This window comes from Zalophus californianus, chromosome 9 (genome assembly GCF_009762305.2).
Source record: "Zalophus californianus isolate mZalCal1 chromosome 9, mZalCal1.pri.v2, whole genome shotgun sequence".
Taxonomy (NCBI): Eukaryota; Metazoa; Chordata; class Mammalia; order Carnivora; family Otariidae; genus Zalophus; species Zalophus californianus.
Genome location: NC_045603.1, coordinates 8065711 through 8080670, shown reverse-complemented (window position 1 = coordinate 8080670; position 14960 = coordinate 8065711). Strand labels below are relative to the sequence as shown.

Below are 14960 nucleotides of genomic sequence, written 5' to 3'. Positions count from 1 at the left end.
TTAGCTTATAGAAATTCCATAAACTGCCATCTAGTGCAGAATTATGGAGTATTTCTTTCTTTTTTAATGCTGGGAGAAAAGAAAATTGGAGATAATTTTCCTGTGGTTTAAATACTGATACATTAGAAATAAATGACTTTTCTATTTCTCTTTAACCTTTGTGCATATTTCTCATTCATATTGAGCAAAATCTCTGAAGTAAAGATCAGCAAGAATCTGCTCTAGACAAGAATCGGGAATCTTATAAAGAACTGAATAATAAAAAGCTTCTGAATCACATGAGACTCCTTCTTATTGTGGGAGAAAGCCAAAGACTTTCAGGGTTTCTGTGTAAATATTACTTTGATAGGGATAGTAAAGTTTACTCTTTCAGTGTCCTCCCTGGCTTTGGATTACCAGAAGGACATCTTTAAGTATTAAGATTTTATTTATTTATTTGACAGAGAGAGACACAGCGAGAGAGGGAATGTAAGCAGGGGGAGTGGGAGAGGGAGAAACAGGCTTCCTGCGGAGCAGGGAGCCTGATGCGGGGCTTGATCCGGGGACCCTGGAATCTTGACCTGAGCCAAAGGCAGATGCTTAATGACTGAGCCACCCAGGGCACCCCTTTAAGTGTAATTCTTTATGGTGGTAATAATTCTATCTACTATTTATATAGTGCTTACTGTTCTAAGTATTTTAACTTATTTAATCCTCCTGACAACTTTGAGAAGTAATTGCTATTACTATCTCCATTTGACAGATGAGAAAACTGAATCATAAAGCAGTTTGGTAGCTCTCCCCAAGTCACTCAGTAAGTTGTTGAGCCAGGATTCCAACTCAACGGAAGTCTGACTGTGAGTCCATACTTAACCACAAAACAATACAAAACACTTGTGCCAAAGAATACTATCTGGAACTTCTGAAAAGTCTATTTTTGTCATAGGTTTTTAATAAGAAGAAATTCACCTGAGGGAAGTCTTAGTGTAAAAGGTATTTCAAGTTTAGAGAGTAGTATACTTTTTTAAATGTCATGAAATTTACATATCATGAATTGCACGGATCTTAAATGTACACATCATGAGTTGGCAATTCAGTAAGTTTTGACAAAGGTAGATGCCAATATAACCCACACACCTCAGTCAAGATATAGAACATTTTCATCACCCCAGAAAGTCTTCTCCCCTCCAGTCAGTAACCCCTCTCCATCCTTAACCATTGCTCCAGTTTCTATCAACATGGATTGTTTGGTCTCTTCTCGGAATCATACAGTATGTACCCTTTCTGTCAGGCTTGTTTTGCTCAATATATGCAAATAAAATCTATTTAGAGTATTTCTTTAATTGTTTATTTGGTCATTTCATTTTTTTCAGAGAGGTCTGTGTTTTACTTTATAAAGGAAACATTTAACTTTTTTTACCCCCATTCTCCAGCTACATAGTAATAGATCAGTTTATAAACTACTTTCTTGTAGACAATAAAAACTACCTAATATTAAACAATTGATTTTTAAGAACGCTGGTTCAAAAATCAGACCATATTAAAATCCTAATCTAGTTATTTTTGGGAAATAATTAAAATACATACCTGGATTGTAGCAAAGACTTGCATCTTTCCGTCCATTTTCAGTCTTTGTAAAACTTTCCTCTTGGGTTTTCTGCTTGGCTGATTAAATATGAAGAACATTTTTCTTACTCTCTTAAGAAGAGCAATCCCAAATGTCCTAAAAGAGCTCTTCCTCTTAGCGGTAGAGTCTCAGAATTGATTGTGAGACTTTGCTATTTGCAGAGTCCAGATTGTGACATGTAGGCATTTGATTGGTAAAGAAGCTTGTTAGAATAGCCCCTCTATCCTTAACTGATTCCACATGATAAAATACTAACTTTGTTCCTTACTACATTACAATGTGACAAAGTTACCAGAATGTCTATTCAGATATAGTTTTATCGGAAGAAATTCAGGCCATTTTGACCATTACAATGGTTAGTTTTATGATCAAAGGCCATAACAACTGCCAGGTTTACCTCTAGGGTTAAAGTTCATTACTTTATCACACCTTTTTTATTTCCTCCTTCAAATGATAAGAAAAGATGTCTTTTTTCCCTTGGATAATTTTTTGTCATGACCAAAGAGTTCTTTGTTACTTTGAGATTTCAGAAGTTTGGAAGCATTTAGTTAATGGATCACTCTATAGCGTTGATGATTCATAAGCTTAGGAAAAGGTAGCCAGTGTTTTAGATGTTTCTCATGTAGTCATTTGTATGAAATTGGATTGAAGAGGGAGAGGAGTATCTTGAAGGGAGTAAAAGATAGTTTTCCAATGCTGTTTTTTTGATTTCCAAATAATTGTATCTTTTTTCAGAAGTTTGTTTCCAATATATCTCTGTATATGCTTTGTTATTAATGAGAACAGGAGAGAACACATATATTAAGGTCATTAAAATTGTGAATTTTCTTATTTCCCAAAATTAAAAAAAAACACAGAATGAACTGATTTCTAATTTAACTTTATTACATGGACTATAGCCATGAGGAAACCAAAGCAAAGCACAGGAAAGGGAGAAAAGAGAAGACAAAAAGGAAAGTTTGGATGATCCACCAGTTACAGCCAGCCTCTGCTTTTATAAGAGGGTATTTACTGCTTGGTACATTGGGAAATTTCCAGTGTTGGTTAACAGTGGTAGACTTAACATGAATAATTATCAGAGAGATAAATAGTTAAGCTTTTCTGGGCTCTGGTACAAAGTTCGGTATTCTGCCCAAGAACCCTAGAGGACTCTTAGCCAGTTCAATTCGGTGGGCGGGGGGACGGAATGCAATGTGAGCTCTTCCAGGACTGACTCTGTTGGCTTATTTACCTTTTATTTCTTACCAACTTCATCAATAAAAATGTAGATTTTTTTCTCTTATACATAAATAAAAGTTATTTTATTAATGAAATGCAAACTATAGAGTTTGCTGGAGAGATAAACTATACATAGGTAAAACAACTGGACTCTTCCAAGGCAATCATAAACAGCTGAGTTTCATGTACTGAACATGAGTACTAAGAAAATTCAGAGGTCTTTGACCCAGCAATGTCTGTCCTGGGACCATCCCATAGAAAGCACCAGTACATAAGGCATAAAGGTACCAGGATAAGTACAAGGATGTTTATTATTACAGCAAAAAGCTGAAAACAATATACATGCCCACCAGTATAGAAATGGACCAGTAAGTTATGATACATCACCCCAAGAAATATATGGAGACATCAAGCGGAATGAATTGAAGCTATGCAAGATGACTTGGTGGGAGGGATTTCTATAAGGTGTCACTGTGATAGAAAAGCAAGATACAGAAGAATGTGTAGTATCCCCTGTTTGTAAAACACTTTTTGTGACCAAAAAAAAACCCTAAATGCAAGTATATGAGTATTGAGAAAAATAGGAAAGGATACATGCTAGATTACCAGTGTGGGTGAGGTGTTTGTGTGGGTAGAAGGAGGGAAGGGAAGTGACGAATCAAACAGCAAAGGAAAAGGGGGGAAATATTTATTGGAAGAGTTCAGTATGGAGCGCCTGGGTGGCTCAGTCGGTTAAGCCACTGCCTTCAGCTCAGGTCATGATCCTGGAGTCCCGGGATCGAGTCCCGCATCGGGCTCCCTGCTCGGCAGGGAGTCTGCTTCTCCCTCTGACCCTCCCCTCTCTCATGTTCTCTCTCTCTATCTCATTCTCTCTCTCAAATAAATAAATAAATCTTAAAAAAAAGAGAAAGAGTTCAGTATGATGTGATTACCTTTATACACAACTATAGGATGTATGTATAAGAAAATGAAACCATTAACTTAAAAAAAATAAGAGGGACAAATCAACATGACCTGGGCCCATCAGGAGAGCCTTTTGAATAAGAGGAGTCTAAAAACAAACATGCATTGAGCCTGAAATCTTGGGAATGGAACTGCTGTGGAGGGAGAAGAGATTTTGGAAAAGGGACACATTGTAAGCAAGGTAATAGGGAAAGAACAGATTGGACCCATGTAAGACATAAGAAGGAATTAATTTCAGAATACTTGGAGAAATGATAAAAAAAAAAGTTGGCCAGATCACTGAAGACCATATATTATGTGATGTCATTATGTGAAATCTCTACAGTAGACAAATCCATAGACACAGAAAATAGATTAGTGGTTGCCATGGGCTTGGGCAGATTGGGAGGAAATGGGCAGGGGTTTATTTTGGGAGTGATGAAATACTCTAAAGTTGGTTTTTGTAATGTTTGTACAATTCTGTGACTGTACCAAAAACCATTAAGTTGTACATTTAAGTGAGTGGATTGTATGCTATGTAGATAATATCTCAAGCTGTTCTTTAAAAGTTGACCAGATAAATTGGAATCACCTGGTAGAGAGCATTAAAATCTACTTAAGAGTTTGAATTTGATCTAATGGACAACAAAGAACCATTGTAGGTTATGAGTATGACATGGACTGCCCATGATGTCTCTCTTTATTTGGGATTTTAATTTTGAGAGTATATACTCATTGAAACAAAATTCAAGTAATATTAAAAAGATGTTAGAAAGGGACACCTGGGTGGTTCAGTCAGTTAAGTGACCGACTTCTTGATTTCAGCTCAGGTCATGATCTCAGGGTTGTGAAATCGAGCTCCATGTTGGGCTCTGCACTGGGCGTTGTGCCCGCTTAAGATTCTCTGTCTCCCTCTCCCTTTGCCCTCTGCCTCCCACTGGCACGTGTTCTCTCTAAATAAATAAAGCATGTTAAAAAGAAAATCTCAGTCTTAACTCAATCCCCATAGATTACCACTATAAAATTTGGGATTCGTTCCATTTTTTAAAAAGATTTTATTTATTTGAGAGAGAGAGAACGTGGACACAAGAGCAGGGGGAGGGGCAAAGGGAGAGGGAGAAGCAGACTCCTCACTGAGCAAGGAACCCGATGCAAGGCTCGATCCCAGGACCCCAGGATCGTGACCTGAGCCAAAGGCAGACAGTTAACCAACTGAGCCACACAGGTGCCCCAGAAGTTGGTTTTTTTTTTCCTAATTATTTTTTCGCTCTTTGTTTTTGTGTTTTGTTTTGTTTTAATAATTGGGATCATATCACCCATCTTGTACTGTAACTTTTTCATACAGCAGTATTTCATGGCTATCTTTCCATACTTGGATGTGGAGACTGGCTACTACAGGAAATAATAGTAATCCACATCACAAAGTCAATGTAAAGATTAAATGAGCTGATATCTATAAGTAATTAGAATAGTACCAGACACATAAGAAGCATTCAGTAAGCATTAGGTGGTGTTTTACTATTATTATTCCTCTGTGTAGGCTGAGGGATACAGCTTTCATGAGTGATTGTTTTAGTAGTTCTTTTATTTTGCAACCTAAAGTGAAAGCACACATAATTTCCAATACAGAAGGGAAACACTCACCCAGTCACCACTGGGCAAGGAACCAGGCAGTATGCTGGGTACTAATACTGAGAACTAATATGTAACACTTAATAACACATGTTCCTAATAAGAGTTTTGTGAGTGGGCTTAAGTGAATCAGACAGCTCTTGAAATATATGTCAGAAGTTTGTGTGTGCCTATGTGCAGTTTAATAAACAATGACTCTATAGCTTTTATTTTATTTTTTTTTAAGATTTATTTATTTGAGGGAGAGAGTGCATGTGCCCAAGCAAGGGGAGGGGCAGAGGGAGAGGGAGAGAAGCAGACTACCTGCTGAGCATGGAACCCCACCTAGGGCTCTATCTCACGACCCTGAGATCATGTCCTGAGCCAAAATCAAGAGTCAGAAGCTTAACCGACTGAGCCACCCAGGTGCCCCTGAATCCATAGCTTCTAAAGATTCTTTGGGGAGTCTTCATTCCTTAAGAACCACATGCTTTATCAAGGTTGCTTCTCATGACAGCCCCAAGAGGTAGATAATATTATTAGAGTTTTTGGAAAATACAAAGATGGTCCCACTTGGAAAATACAAAGATTTTCCCTCAGGGAGGGAACCCTCAGGGACGTTATGTGTATCCAGCTCTACTGTTAATACAAAGTAGAGGGGCGCCTGGGTGGCTCAGTTGGTTAAGCGACTGCCTTCGGCTCAGGTCATGATCCTGGAGTCCCGGGATCGAGTCCCGCATCGGGCTCCCTGCTCAGCGGGGAGTCTGCTTCTCCCTCTGACCCTCTTCCCTCTCGTGCTCTCTATCTCTCATTCTCTCTCTCTCAAATAAATAAATAAAATCTTTAAAAAAAAATGCAAAGTAGAGAGTGAAAAGTCCTATTAGAAAGGTATTATTATGCACTGGAAATTCAGAAGGAGAAATTTATTTTAGCTCTTGAAATTGGGGGACGTTCTTTGGCCCTAAACTCTATTATGTTAAAAACTATACATCATTTTACAAATATTTATCAAATGCCCACTACATTCCAGTTGTTATTCTAGGCTCTGGGAATATAACATTAAACAGACAAAAATCTATGTCCTCATGGAGCTTACATTCTTTCAGGAAAGTCATACACGGATAATGTCATCCTTCTCACCTTTTATATTGACACTTTAGGTCAACCTTAATTATATGCCTAACAATGCCTTCCACATAATAATGTTCAATAAAGATTTGATTGAATGAGTAAAAGAATGAAAGAGTTCTTATGGGGTCATGATTCCAGGTTTCCGGCAGGAACACATTTAACTATCATTTCTTCCAACCTTTTTGCAGTGGAATAGAAAATTTGAAACCTGGGTCATCTCCTTAATTCCCCGTGTGCTCTGAGGAGATTTGGCATAAATTGAAGAAATGAACTTGGGTGTCTTCATCTAATATTAAGCTACCCTAAAAGTAGTTTGGCACTATGTAAATGCAAAGCATCACTGTTATTTGTCATTTCTAGGAGAGGTGACGCCAGGACTATCTCAAGTGGAATATGCACTTCGCAGGCACAAACTAATGTCTCTGATCCACAAGGAAACAGAAGGGCAGAGTGGGACAGACCAGACAGTGGTTCTGCTGTCCAACCCTACATACTACATGAGCAATGATATCCCCTATACCTTCCACCAAGACAACAATTTCCTGTACCTGTGTGGATTCCAAGAGCCGGATAGCATTCTGGTCCTTCAAAGCCTCCCTGGCAAGCAGTTACCAGCACATAAGGCCATGCTTTTTGTGCCTCGGAGAGACCCTAGTCGAGAACTTTGGGATGGCCCACGATCTGGCACTGATGGAGCAATAGCTTTAACGGGAGTGGATGAAGCCTATACACTGGAGGAATTTCAACATCTAATACCAAAATTGAAAGGTAACAAATGGGAGCAGAAGTCAAATCAAATCACAGGCCAGATTTTGGATTAAGACTTTCCTTGCCTATTTAGACAAAGTTCTTAATTTTCTAAAATGAATATTGTAGCGGCATTTCCTTGAGCACCATGAAAGGATCATAAATCTTTTCCACAAGACTTAAAGTACAGAATGAGCATAGGTCATTCTTCAAGATCACTGACCAGTCTATTGACCTCTGATCACTGCTTATTACTTCTGCCAAGTCTTCAGAAAGAAGCAGTATTCTCAAAGAATGATCAGTGCATCACCAGCATCAGAATAACCTGGTGACACATATTAGGATTACAAATACATAATAGATAATTGAAAATGTAAAATCTTAGGCCCCCACTCCATACCTCCTAGATCAGAATCTGACTTTAAAAAGGATTCTCAGGTGATTCGTATAGTACACAGTTGAGTCCATTCCCCTCAAAAAGGTCGTTTTTCTCTACATTTATTCTGGTAAAATTATAATCACTCATAATGTTTTAGGATTCCTTTTCTGGAACTTTTCAGAACCTACACTACATTATAAACTATCTTTAGTGATTCTCGTAAATCTACAGCTCTGGGAAGCATTTTATTTTTTGAAGTGTCCAAAAGTCACTTAGTCGCCAAATTTGGTAAATAAAATAGCTGATCAAGTTGGAAAGTACTAGTTTTAGACAAAATATGGATGGTTGTAAAATTATAGTCTGATTTTCTTGTATGGTTTATAAATCATTTCTGAAGTCAGTTTCTAAAAGAAAATTCCAAAATTGTTTCCAGTGATCATGGAATTTATTGGACTTGTTTCCTGCAAAGACTCCTCTGAAAGAAAATACTCATTTGAATATGCAAGTTCTAATATGTTTGAATTGTTTTCATTGCTTTATGCAAGTTTTCTCTATTTTACAGAGGTAATTACTCAGCTAAATTAGTGGAACTTTTTTATATCTTCACAAAGTCAATCATTTTTTTTAGCTTTTTTATTTTTTTAATTAGTCTCTAGCTGTCCTATTCAACAGTGTAAATTTCATCAACCTAGTATTGTTAAATAAAGCCTTACACCAAATGTATTTCTCAAAAGTACTTCTCATTCACCATTCTTAATGTTAGTAGTTTACTAGATAAAAGCAGTAGGCAAAGGAAAAGATTTGTGAAATCATATGTATTTAAAAGTTTAAAAACCAAAAAAAGTTGGGCTTTGATTTCATACACTAAGAACAGGTAGTAGAAGTGGTTTTACTGTCTTAAAAGTAGTTAAATTTCTATTAAATATAAGATTAGCGTTTGACATGTAATATACACTTAAAACCATTTTTATTTTAAAATGAAAATATTTAGGAGATTGTATCACTGATATATAACCAATCAAAATTTGTAAGATTTTCCCCCTCTTCTGTCCCAAATACTTTGTATAAAACATACAACCTTCAGACTTCAGTTGTTGGGAATGCTGCTCTTAGGCCACATCAGGAAAAAGAAAGGGACGAATGGAGACGTGGTGTAAGTGGGAACATTTTCATCATGGGCCTTCACATCTTACATCTCAGGCACATATAGTTCCTTGGGTCTCTAGAGTTCAAAGGAGAAGGTGGTTGTCTAATGAGAATATATGGCAGATGGGTTAGCACACATTATCCACTAGAGTGTTTCCATAGCCATGAAGAATTGCTCCCAAATGAGATAAGAACCTCCTTTCACTAACACTGAGATTGGAAAGGAAGAGAATACTTTTAACCAGGAGGTCAAGATCTGAGTATTTTTTTCACTCCTCTTATGTTCAGTTATTCAGCAGTGCCTCTAGCTCAGTTGTGGTATGGAGTTCTTTAATGTTTAATAAATAATGAATGAAATCAAAGCTGGAGAAAAAGCTTTAGTCCCATCTACCATCTTTATAGGGAACGCTGAAGTTTGGGGGCAGAAAAGCTGTATATTTGGTGTCAGAATATCTTGCCATTTGCAGGGAATAGCCTTTCCAGTGATACATAATCAACCTTTCAGTTGCTTCAGTCCTGAGAGAGTTATATGTCACGGGTTTTATAGTTTTCACTCTTGTTCAAGTCATTATAACAGTTGGTATTTCTTGTTAATTTTTATTTATTTATTTATTTTTTGCTGCTCATTTTAAGATGAGACAAATATGGTCTGGTATGACTGGATGAGGCCCTCTCATGCACAGCTTCACTCTGACTACATGCAGCATCTGACTGAGGTCAAAGCCAGGAGCAAGAATAAAGTTCGGGCTGTCCAGCAGCTGGTACAGCGCCTCCGGCTGATCAAATCTCCTGCAGAAATTGAGCGAATGCAGATTGCTGGGAAGCTAACATCACAGGTATGGTTTCTATTGAAAAAATTTTTCCAGATTAAAAAATCTAAGTTCTTAGGGTTCAGTGGGTAGCTTAAGGTACCCAATGCAGTGATCTTAAAGTAGATGAGCATCTACCGTCTACTTTAATGTTTAGTGAACATGTCTAGACACTTGCTCAATACCTCACAAGGCAAGATAAATCTCCTTCTTGTATCTTTCACCCATGATCTTTGTTGTTTCTCTTTGGAGCAACATAAATTAATTCATTGTATTTCCTTTCCTAATAATAACCACAATAATAGTGGCAGTTAAACACAGTTTGATTGCTAAAGAAGACCCGGGACCCAAAATGACAATGCTTACAAAGCTGTAATTTATTATAGGAAAGGGGTATAGTACAGCAACAGCATTAAAGTAAGAACTCCTGTCACAGTCCATGGCTGTCTCACAGAAGGGTCCAGAGAAGCCAGGTGCAGGCTCTCATTGTCCTCCCTCAGTAAGGGCCGGGCAGGATGCATTTTCCTCTTGTGGATAAGGAACCACAGATGGACACACAGAACACCTTGGAAACGGGACCCAAAATGGAATCTCAGCTAGAGATTTTTGTGGTTTGGGTCATATTGGCTTATTCCTGCTGTACAACAGCAAAGCCCTTCAGAGAGCTCAAAGAGGGACCAAATATAAACCATTAATCTCACTGCTATCAGTATTCAGAACCTGGTACACTAACCCAAAATTCCTTGTAACACTTTTCATTAATTGTGGTGAAATATATATAACATAAAATTTAAACTTTAGCCATTTTTAAGTGTACAGTTCAGTGGCATTAAATACATTCCCATTGTTGTGCAACCACCCCTACTACATATCTCCAGAACTTCTTTATGATCCCATGTTGAAACTCTATACCCGTTAGACAATAACTTCCCATTTCTCCTTCCCTCTAGCCTCTGCTGACCACCATTTTATTTTCTGAGTCTATAATTTGACTACTTTTTAGGCACCTCTTATATGAGGTGGAGTCATACAATATTTACTTTATTTCTGACTTTTTTTTTGGACAGAGAGAGAGGGAACACAAGTTGGGGAGAGGGAGAAGCAGGCTTCCCACTGAGCAGGGAGCCTGATGTGGGGCTCGATTCCAGGACCCTGGGATCATGACCTGAGTCTAAGGCAGATGCTTAACGACTGATCCACCCAGGCACCCCTATTTCTGACTTATTTCATCAAGCAGAATGTCTCCAGTATTTATCCATGCTGTGGTATATATCAGAATTTCCCTTCTTTTTAAGGCTGAATAATATGCCATTTTGTATGTATATGCTACATTTTATTTATCTGTTCTTGTGTTGATGGACATTTGGGTTGTTTCTGTCTTTAGGTATTGTGAATAATTCTGCTATGCACATTCTGCTTTTCAAACCCCTACTTTCATTTCTTTTGGATATATACCCAAAAGTAGAACGTAGATCAAATGGTAATTCTGTGTTCAATATTGTGAGGAACCACCATACTGTTTTTCATAGGACCTGTACCATTTTATATTCCCACTGGCAATGGACAAGGGTTCCAATTTTTCCATATCCATGCCAACTTGTTTTCTGTTTTTTGATAATAGCCATTCTAGTGTATGAAAGAGTATCTGACTATGGTTTTAATTTGCATTTTCCTAATGGTTAGTGATGTTGAGCATCTTTTCATGTGTTTATTGCCCTCACAACTCTTTTAATGAGTATGTTTCATGCTGTGCCTTTACCAAAGTCAGTGCCATACAGGAATTTAGCAAAACAGCTCAAGCTAATTTCAGGAATTAACCCACACAGAGCAGTCCACCCCCATTAACCCATTGTCAAGTCTTATTTCTAATAAAACAGTAATCCTTAGTGTGATATCATTTACTTGCCTTGCAATATGTCATAATCATAATAAAAATGTACATGCAGAATCCAAACATTTACAGTATCCAATGTGGGGTTGGTAGGAATTTAAACAGATAGCTAAACATCCATTTATACTTTCCCATGTTTTTGTAACTATACAGTTCTTTTGCTTCTTGGATCTGTAAGTGTCTGCTCCTTATGGTATACATCTGCTGAATTATTAATCTATCATTAATCAACTCTAAATATTTCTCAGACCAGTTCTCCTCCATAGGGATAATGTCCTGAGATAGCTTTAATTCAGTTTCCCACTATATTTGATCATTAATTTCAGTATTATCTAAGTTTATTAGTATCTACAATATTAATTTCTTTATGCCCCCTATTTATACCCTATATAGCAATACCATTGTAGTTACAGTATAAATCAGAAAATTTTGTTATAGGGGCACCTGGGTGGCTTAGTCGGTTAAGCATCTGACTCTTGGTTTCAGCTCAGGTCATGATCTTAGGGTCGTGAGATTGAGGTGTACTTAAGGTTTTCTCTCTCTCCTCTGACCCTTCTCTCCCCCTCTTGTGTGCATGCGCACACGCTCTCTTTAAAAAAAAAATCTTCATGTAATTTTTTTTTAAGATTTTATTTATTTGAGAGAGAGAGCATGAGCTGGAGGGGGAAGCAGAGAGAGAGAGGGAGAAGCAGACCCCCGCTGAACAGAGCCAAACGCTGGGCTCAATCCCAGAACCCCAAGATCACGACCTGATCCGAAGTCAAATGCTCAGGTTACTGAGCCACCATCAGCTTACCATGCCCCATCATGGTGTAATTATTTTGTCCTCTCCAACACAATCTACCTTTTCTTTTCTTTTCTTTTTTTTAAGTAGTATCTACACCCACCATGGGACTCGAGCTCAAAACCCTGAGACCAACAGCCGCAGGCTCCACTGAGTAAGCCAGCCAGATGCCCCTACAATCTGTCTTTTCTTATGTACAGTATATTATTTCTCATATGAATATAGATCAGAGGCCATATCTCTGTTTTTTTAGGATTCAAAACATCTTGAGAACATAACCAGTTACATAGTTTGACAGATACTGATTTCCAATAGAAGAAACCTGCAGCAGAACCCATTAATCCACTACAGGAAGCACTCTATATTTGATCATTAATAACAGTATTATCTGTCCAGTACTGGGGCGTGATCTCACAACCCTGATAACATGAGCTGAGCTGAAATCAAGACTTGGATGCTTAATCAACTGAGCCACCCCAGTGCCCCTTAGTAGGTCTTTTCCAGCAGTATGCATTTCCTCATTAAAAACAAATATGCCAGGGCACCTGGGTTGCTCAGTTGGTTAAGCCTCTGCCTCCAGCTCAGGTCATGATCCCGGGGTCCTGGGATCCAGCGCAGCATCGGGCTCCCTGCTGAGTAGAGAGCCTGCTTCTCCCTCTCTCTCTGCCCCTCTCCCCACTCATGCTCACTCTCTCAAATAAATAAATAAAATCTTTAAAAAAAACAAAAACAAATATTGCTGGGTGCCTGGGTGGCGCAGTCCTTTGAGCATCTGACTCTTGGTTTCAGCTAGGATCCTGATCTCATGGGTCATTGGATCAAGCTCTGTGCTGCATGGCGGGTCTGCTTGAGGGAGTCTCTCCTTCTGCTACCCCTCCCCCCCACCCTGTGCACTCCTGTGCTCTCTCTCTCAAAATAAATAAATCTTTAAAAAAAAAACAACAAATTTGCCTGACCAAATACTCCTAAGCAGCTCCTAATTCCACTAAAGCTCTCTTTATTTCAAATCGGCCAACAGCAGACGTGTTGTCATTGAGTACTAACTGACTTTGTACAATTAGGAAATACATTTGGTACTTCAAAAATGTTAATTCCCCCAGGCTTAGATCACATGAGTAGTAGTCACTCCTGATAGACTTTGGTTTGAGTGTTTCGTAGCACTTCCCATAACCAAACACATTTCAGAATTCTTAGGAATATGGGCCCACCAAGTTATACCTAGTGCTTGTCCTTATCAGTGATCCAAGTGTCCCAATTGTTCCTCCTTCTTGTGCCTATTTACTCACAATAACAGGGCAAATAGCTGTTTTTACACATAATATTATTTTGACAAAAGGGATATGCAGTAGATAACATTCTACCACCATATTCTGGTACACTTTTATTTTAAGATTTTATTTATTTAGGATGCCTGGGTGGCTCAGTCGTTAAGCGTCTGCCTTTGGCTCAAGTCATGATCCCAGGGTCCTGGGATCAGCCCCGCATCGGGCTCCCTGCTCAGTGGGAAGCCTGCTTCTCCCTCTCCCACGCCCCCTGCTTGTGTTCCTGCTCTCACTATCTCTCTCTCTCTGTCAAATAAATAAATAAAATTCGTTTTTTTAAAAAAATATTTATTTATTAGAGAGAGAGACCATGGGTGGGACGGGGGTGGGGGTGTGGGAGAGGGAGAAGCAGACTCCCGGCTGAGTAAGAAGCTCCACGCGGGGCTCGATCTCAGGACCCTAAGATCATGACCTGAGCCAAAGGCAGAGGCATAACCAACTGAGCCGCCCAGGCGCCCCTCTGGTACCTTTTTAAAGCCATCATCATGATTAATGGCACATGATGTTCTTTGAGATTATTAGTCAATGTTTTTCAGATTCAGCCCGCTAAACATTTTCCACAGGTTGCTTCCCAGCACAGCTCCTCTATAATAGATGCATCCTGTGAAATGAGAATCTAAAAACATTTGCATTGTTGACAGAGCTCCCATTTATTTCTTCATCCATTTTGAGGACATATGTCACTCTGGGAAGTGTATTTGTTAGGTTAGCTATTGTTCAGCTCTCTTTTTGGCTCTTCTGACAAGGAGACTCCATTAGAGTCCTTTGCCCCAACAGGCTTCTGAATCAAAGCTAAGAGAAAATATTATTCTCTTGCTTTAAGCATCTCTTTAGGCACCAAAATTATGTTAGATTTTCCCTTTTGTGGCACTCATTTATTGGCTCCCTTCCCCTCAGTGACAATCTGGCCTTTCTTCCTTTCAACACTAAGTTTAACCCACACCTTTCCCCCTGAAGTAGAATTTTCTGGTTAGTCCATCTCCAATAAAAGGGGGACAGATTGGATAAGTACAGAAAAATGGGACATTGGCAACCAAGGCAATTTTTTTTGAGCTTCAGTGGGGGCCAGTGGTCTATGTCGTTTTGTACATTGCTGCCTGGCTTGAGTTCCTCCATGTCCATTCATGTCATGGACCTTCATTGCCATTTCAAGAGAACGAATGAGGCCATCAATTTATTGATTGCAGTTACCTACAAACCCTGGCTTTGGGTTTCTTTGGTAAGCATCATTATGGCCTGCTTTGATTTGCCCTCAGAATTTCCATAGAGATTTCCAAAGAACAGCGGCCCCACATGTGGGGATCTTTTACTATCCAGTTATTTATGGCCCACTTATTAGGCCAATTGGCAACAGCCTGGGATCAGTATTTACCC

The 14960-nt window shown here is 38.7% G+C and overlaps 1 protein-coding gene across 5 annotated transcripts in view; it reads left to right on the top strand.

Moving 5' to 3' along the window:
• The window catches only part of XPNPEP3 (X-prolyl aminopeptidase 3), a 76936-nt gene that overhangs the window by 22046 nt on the left and 39930 nt on the right, over window positions 1–14960 (top strand). For all 5 annotated transcript variants that reach the window (XR_003519669.2, XM_035721955.1, XM_035721954.1 and 2 more), the window contains 2 exons: window positions 6869–7276; window positions 9414–9616. Coding sequence is in view for 4 of the 5 variants with exons in the window: in XM_035721955.1 (XP_035577848.1) it covers window positions 6869–7276; window positions 9414–9616 (611 nt within the window). In the remaining variant the exon portion in view is untranslated. The remainder of the gene's footprint in view (window positions 1–6868; window positions 7277–9413; window positions 9617–14960) is intronic.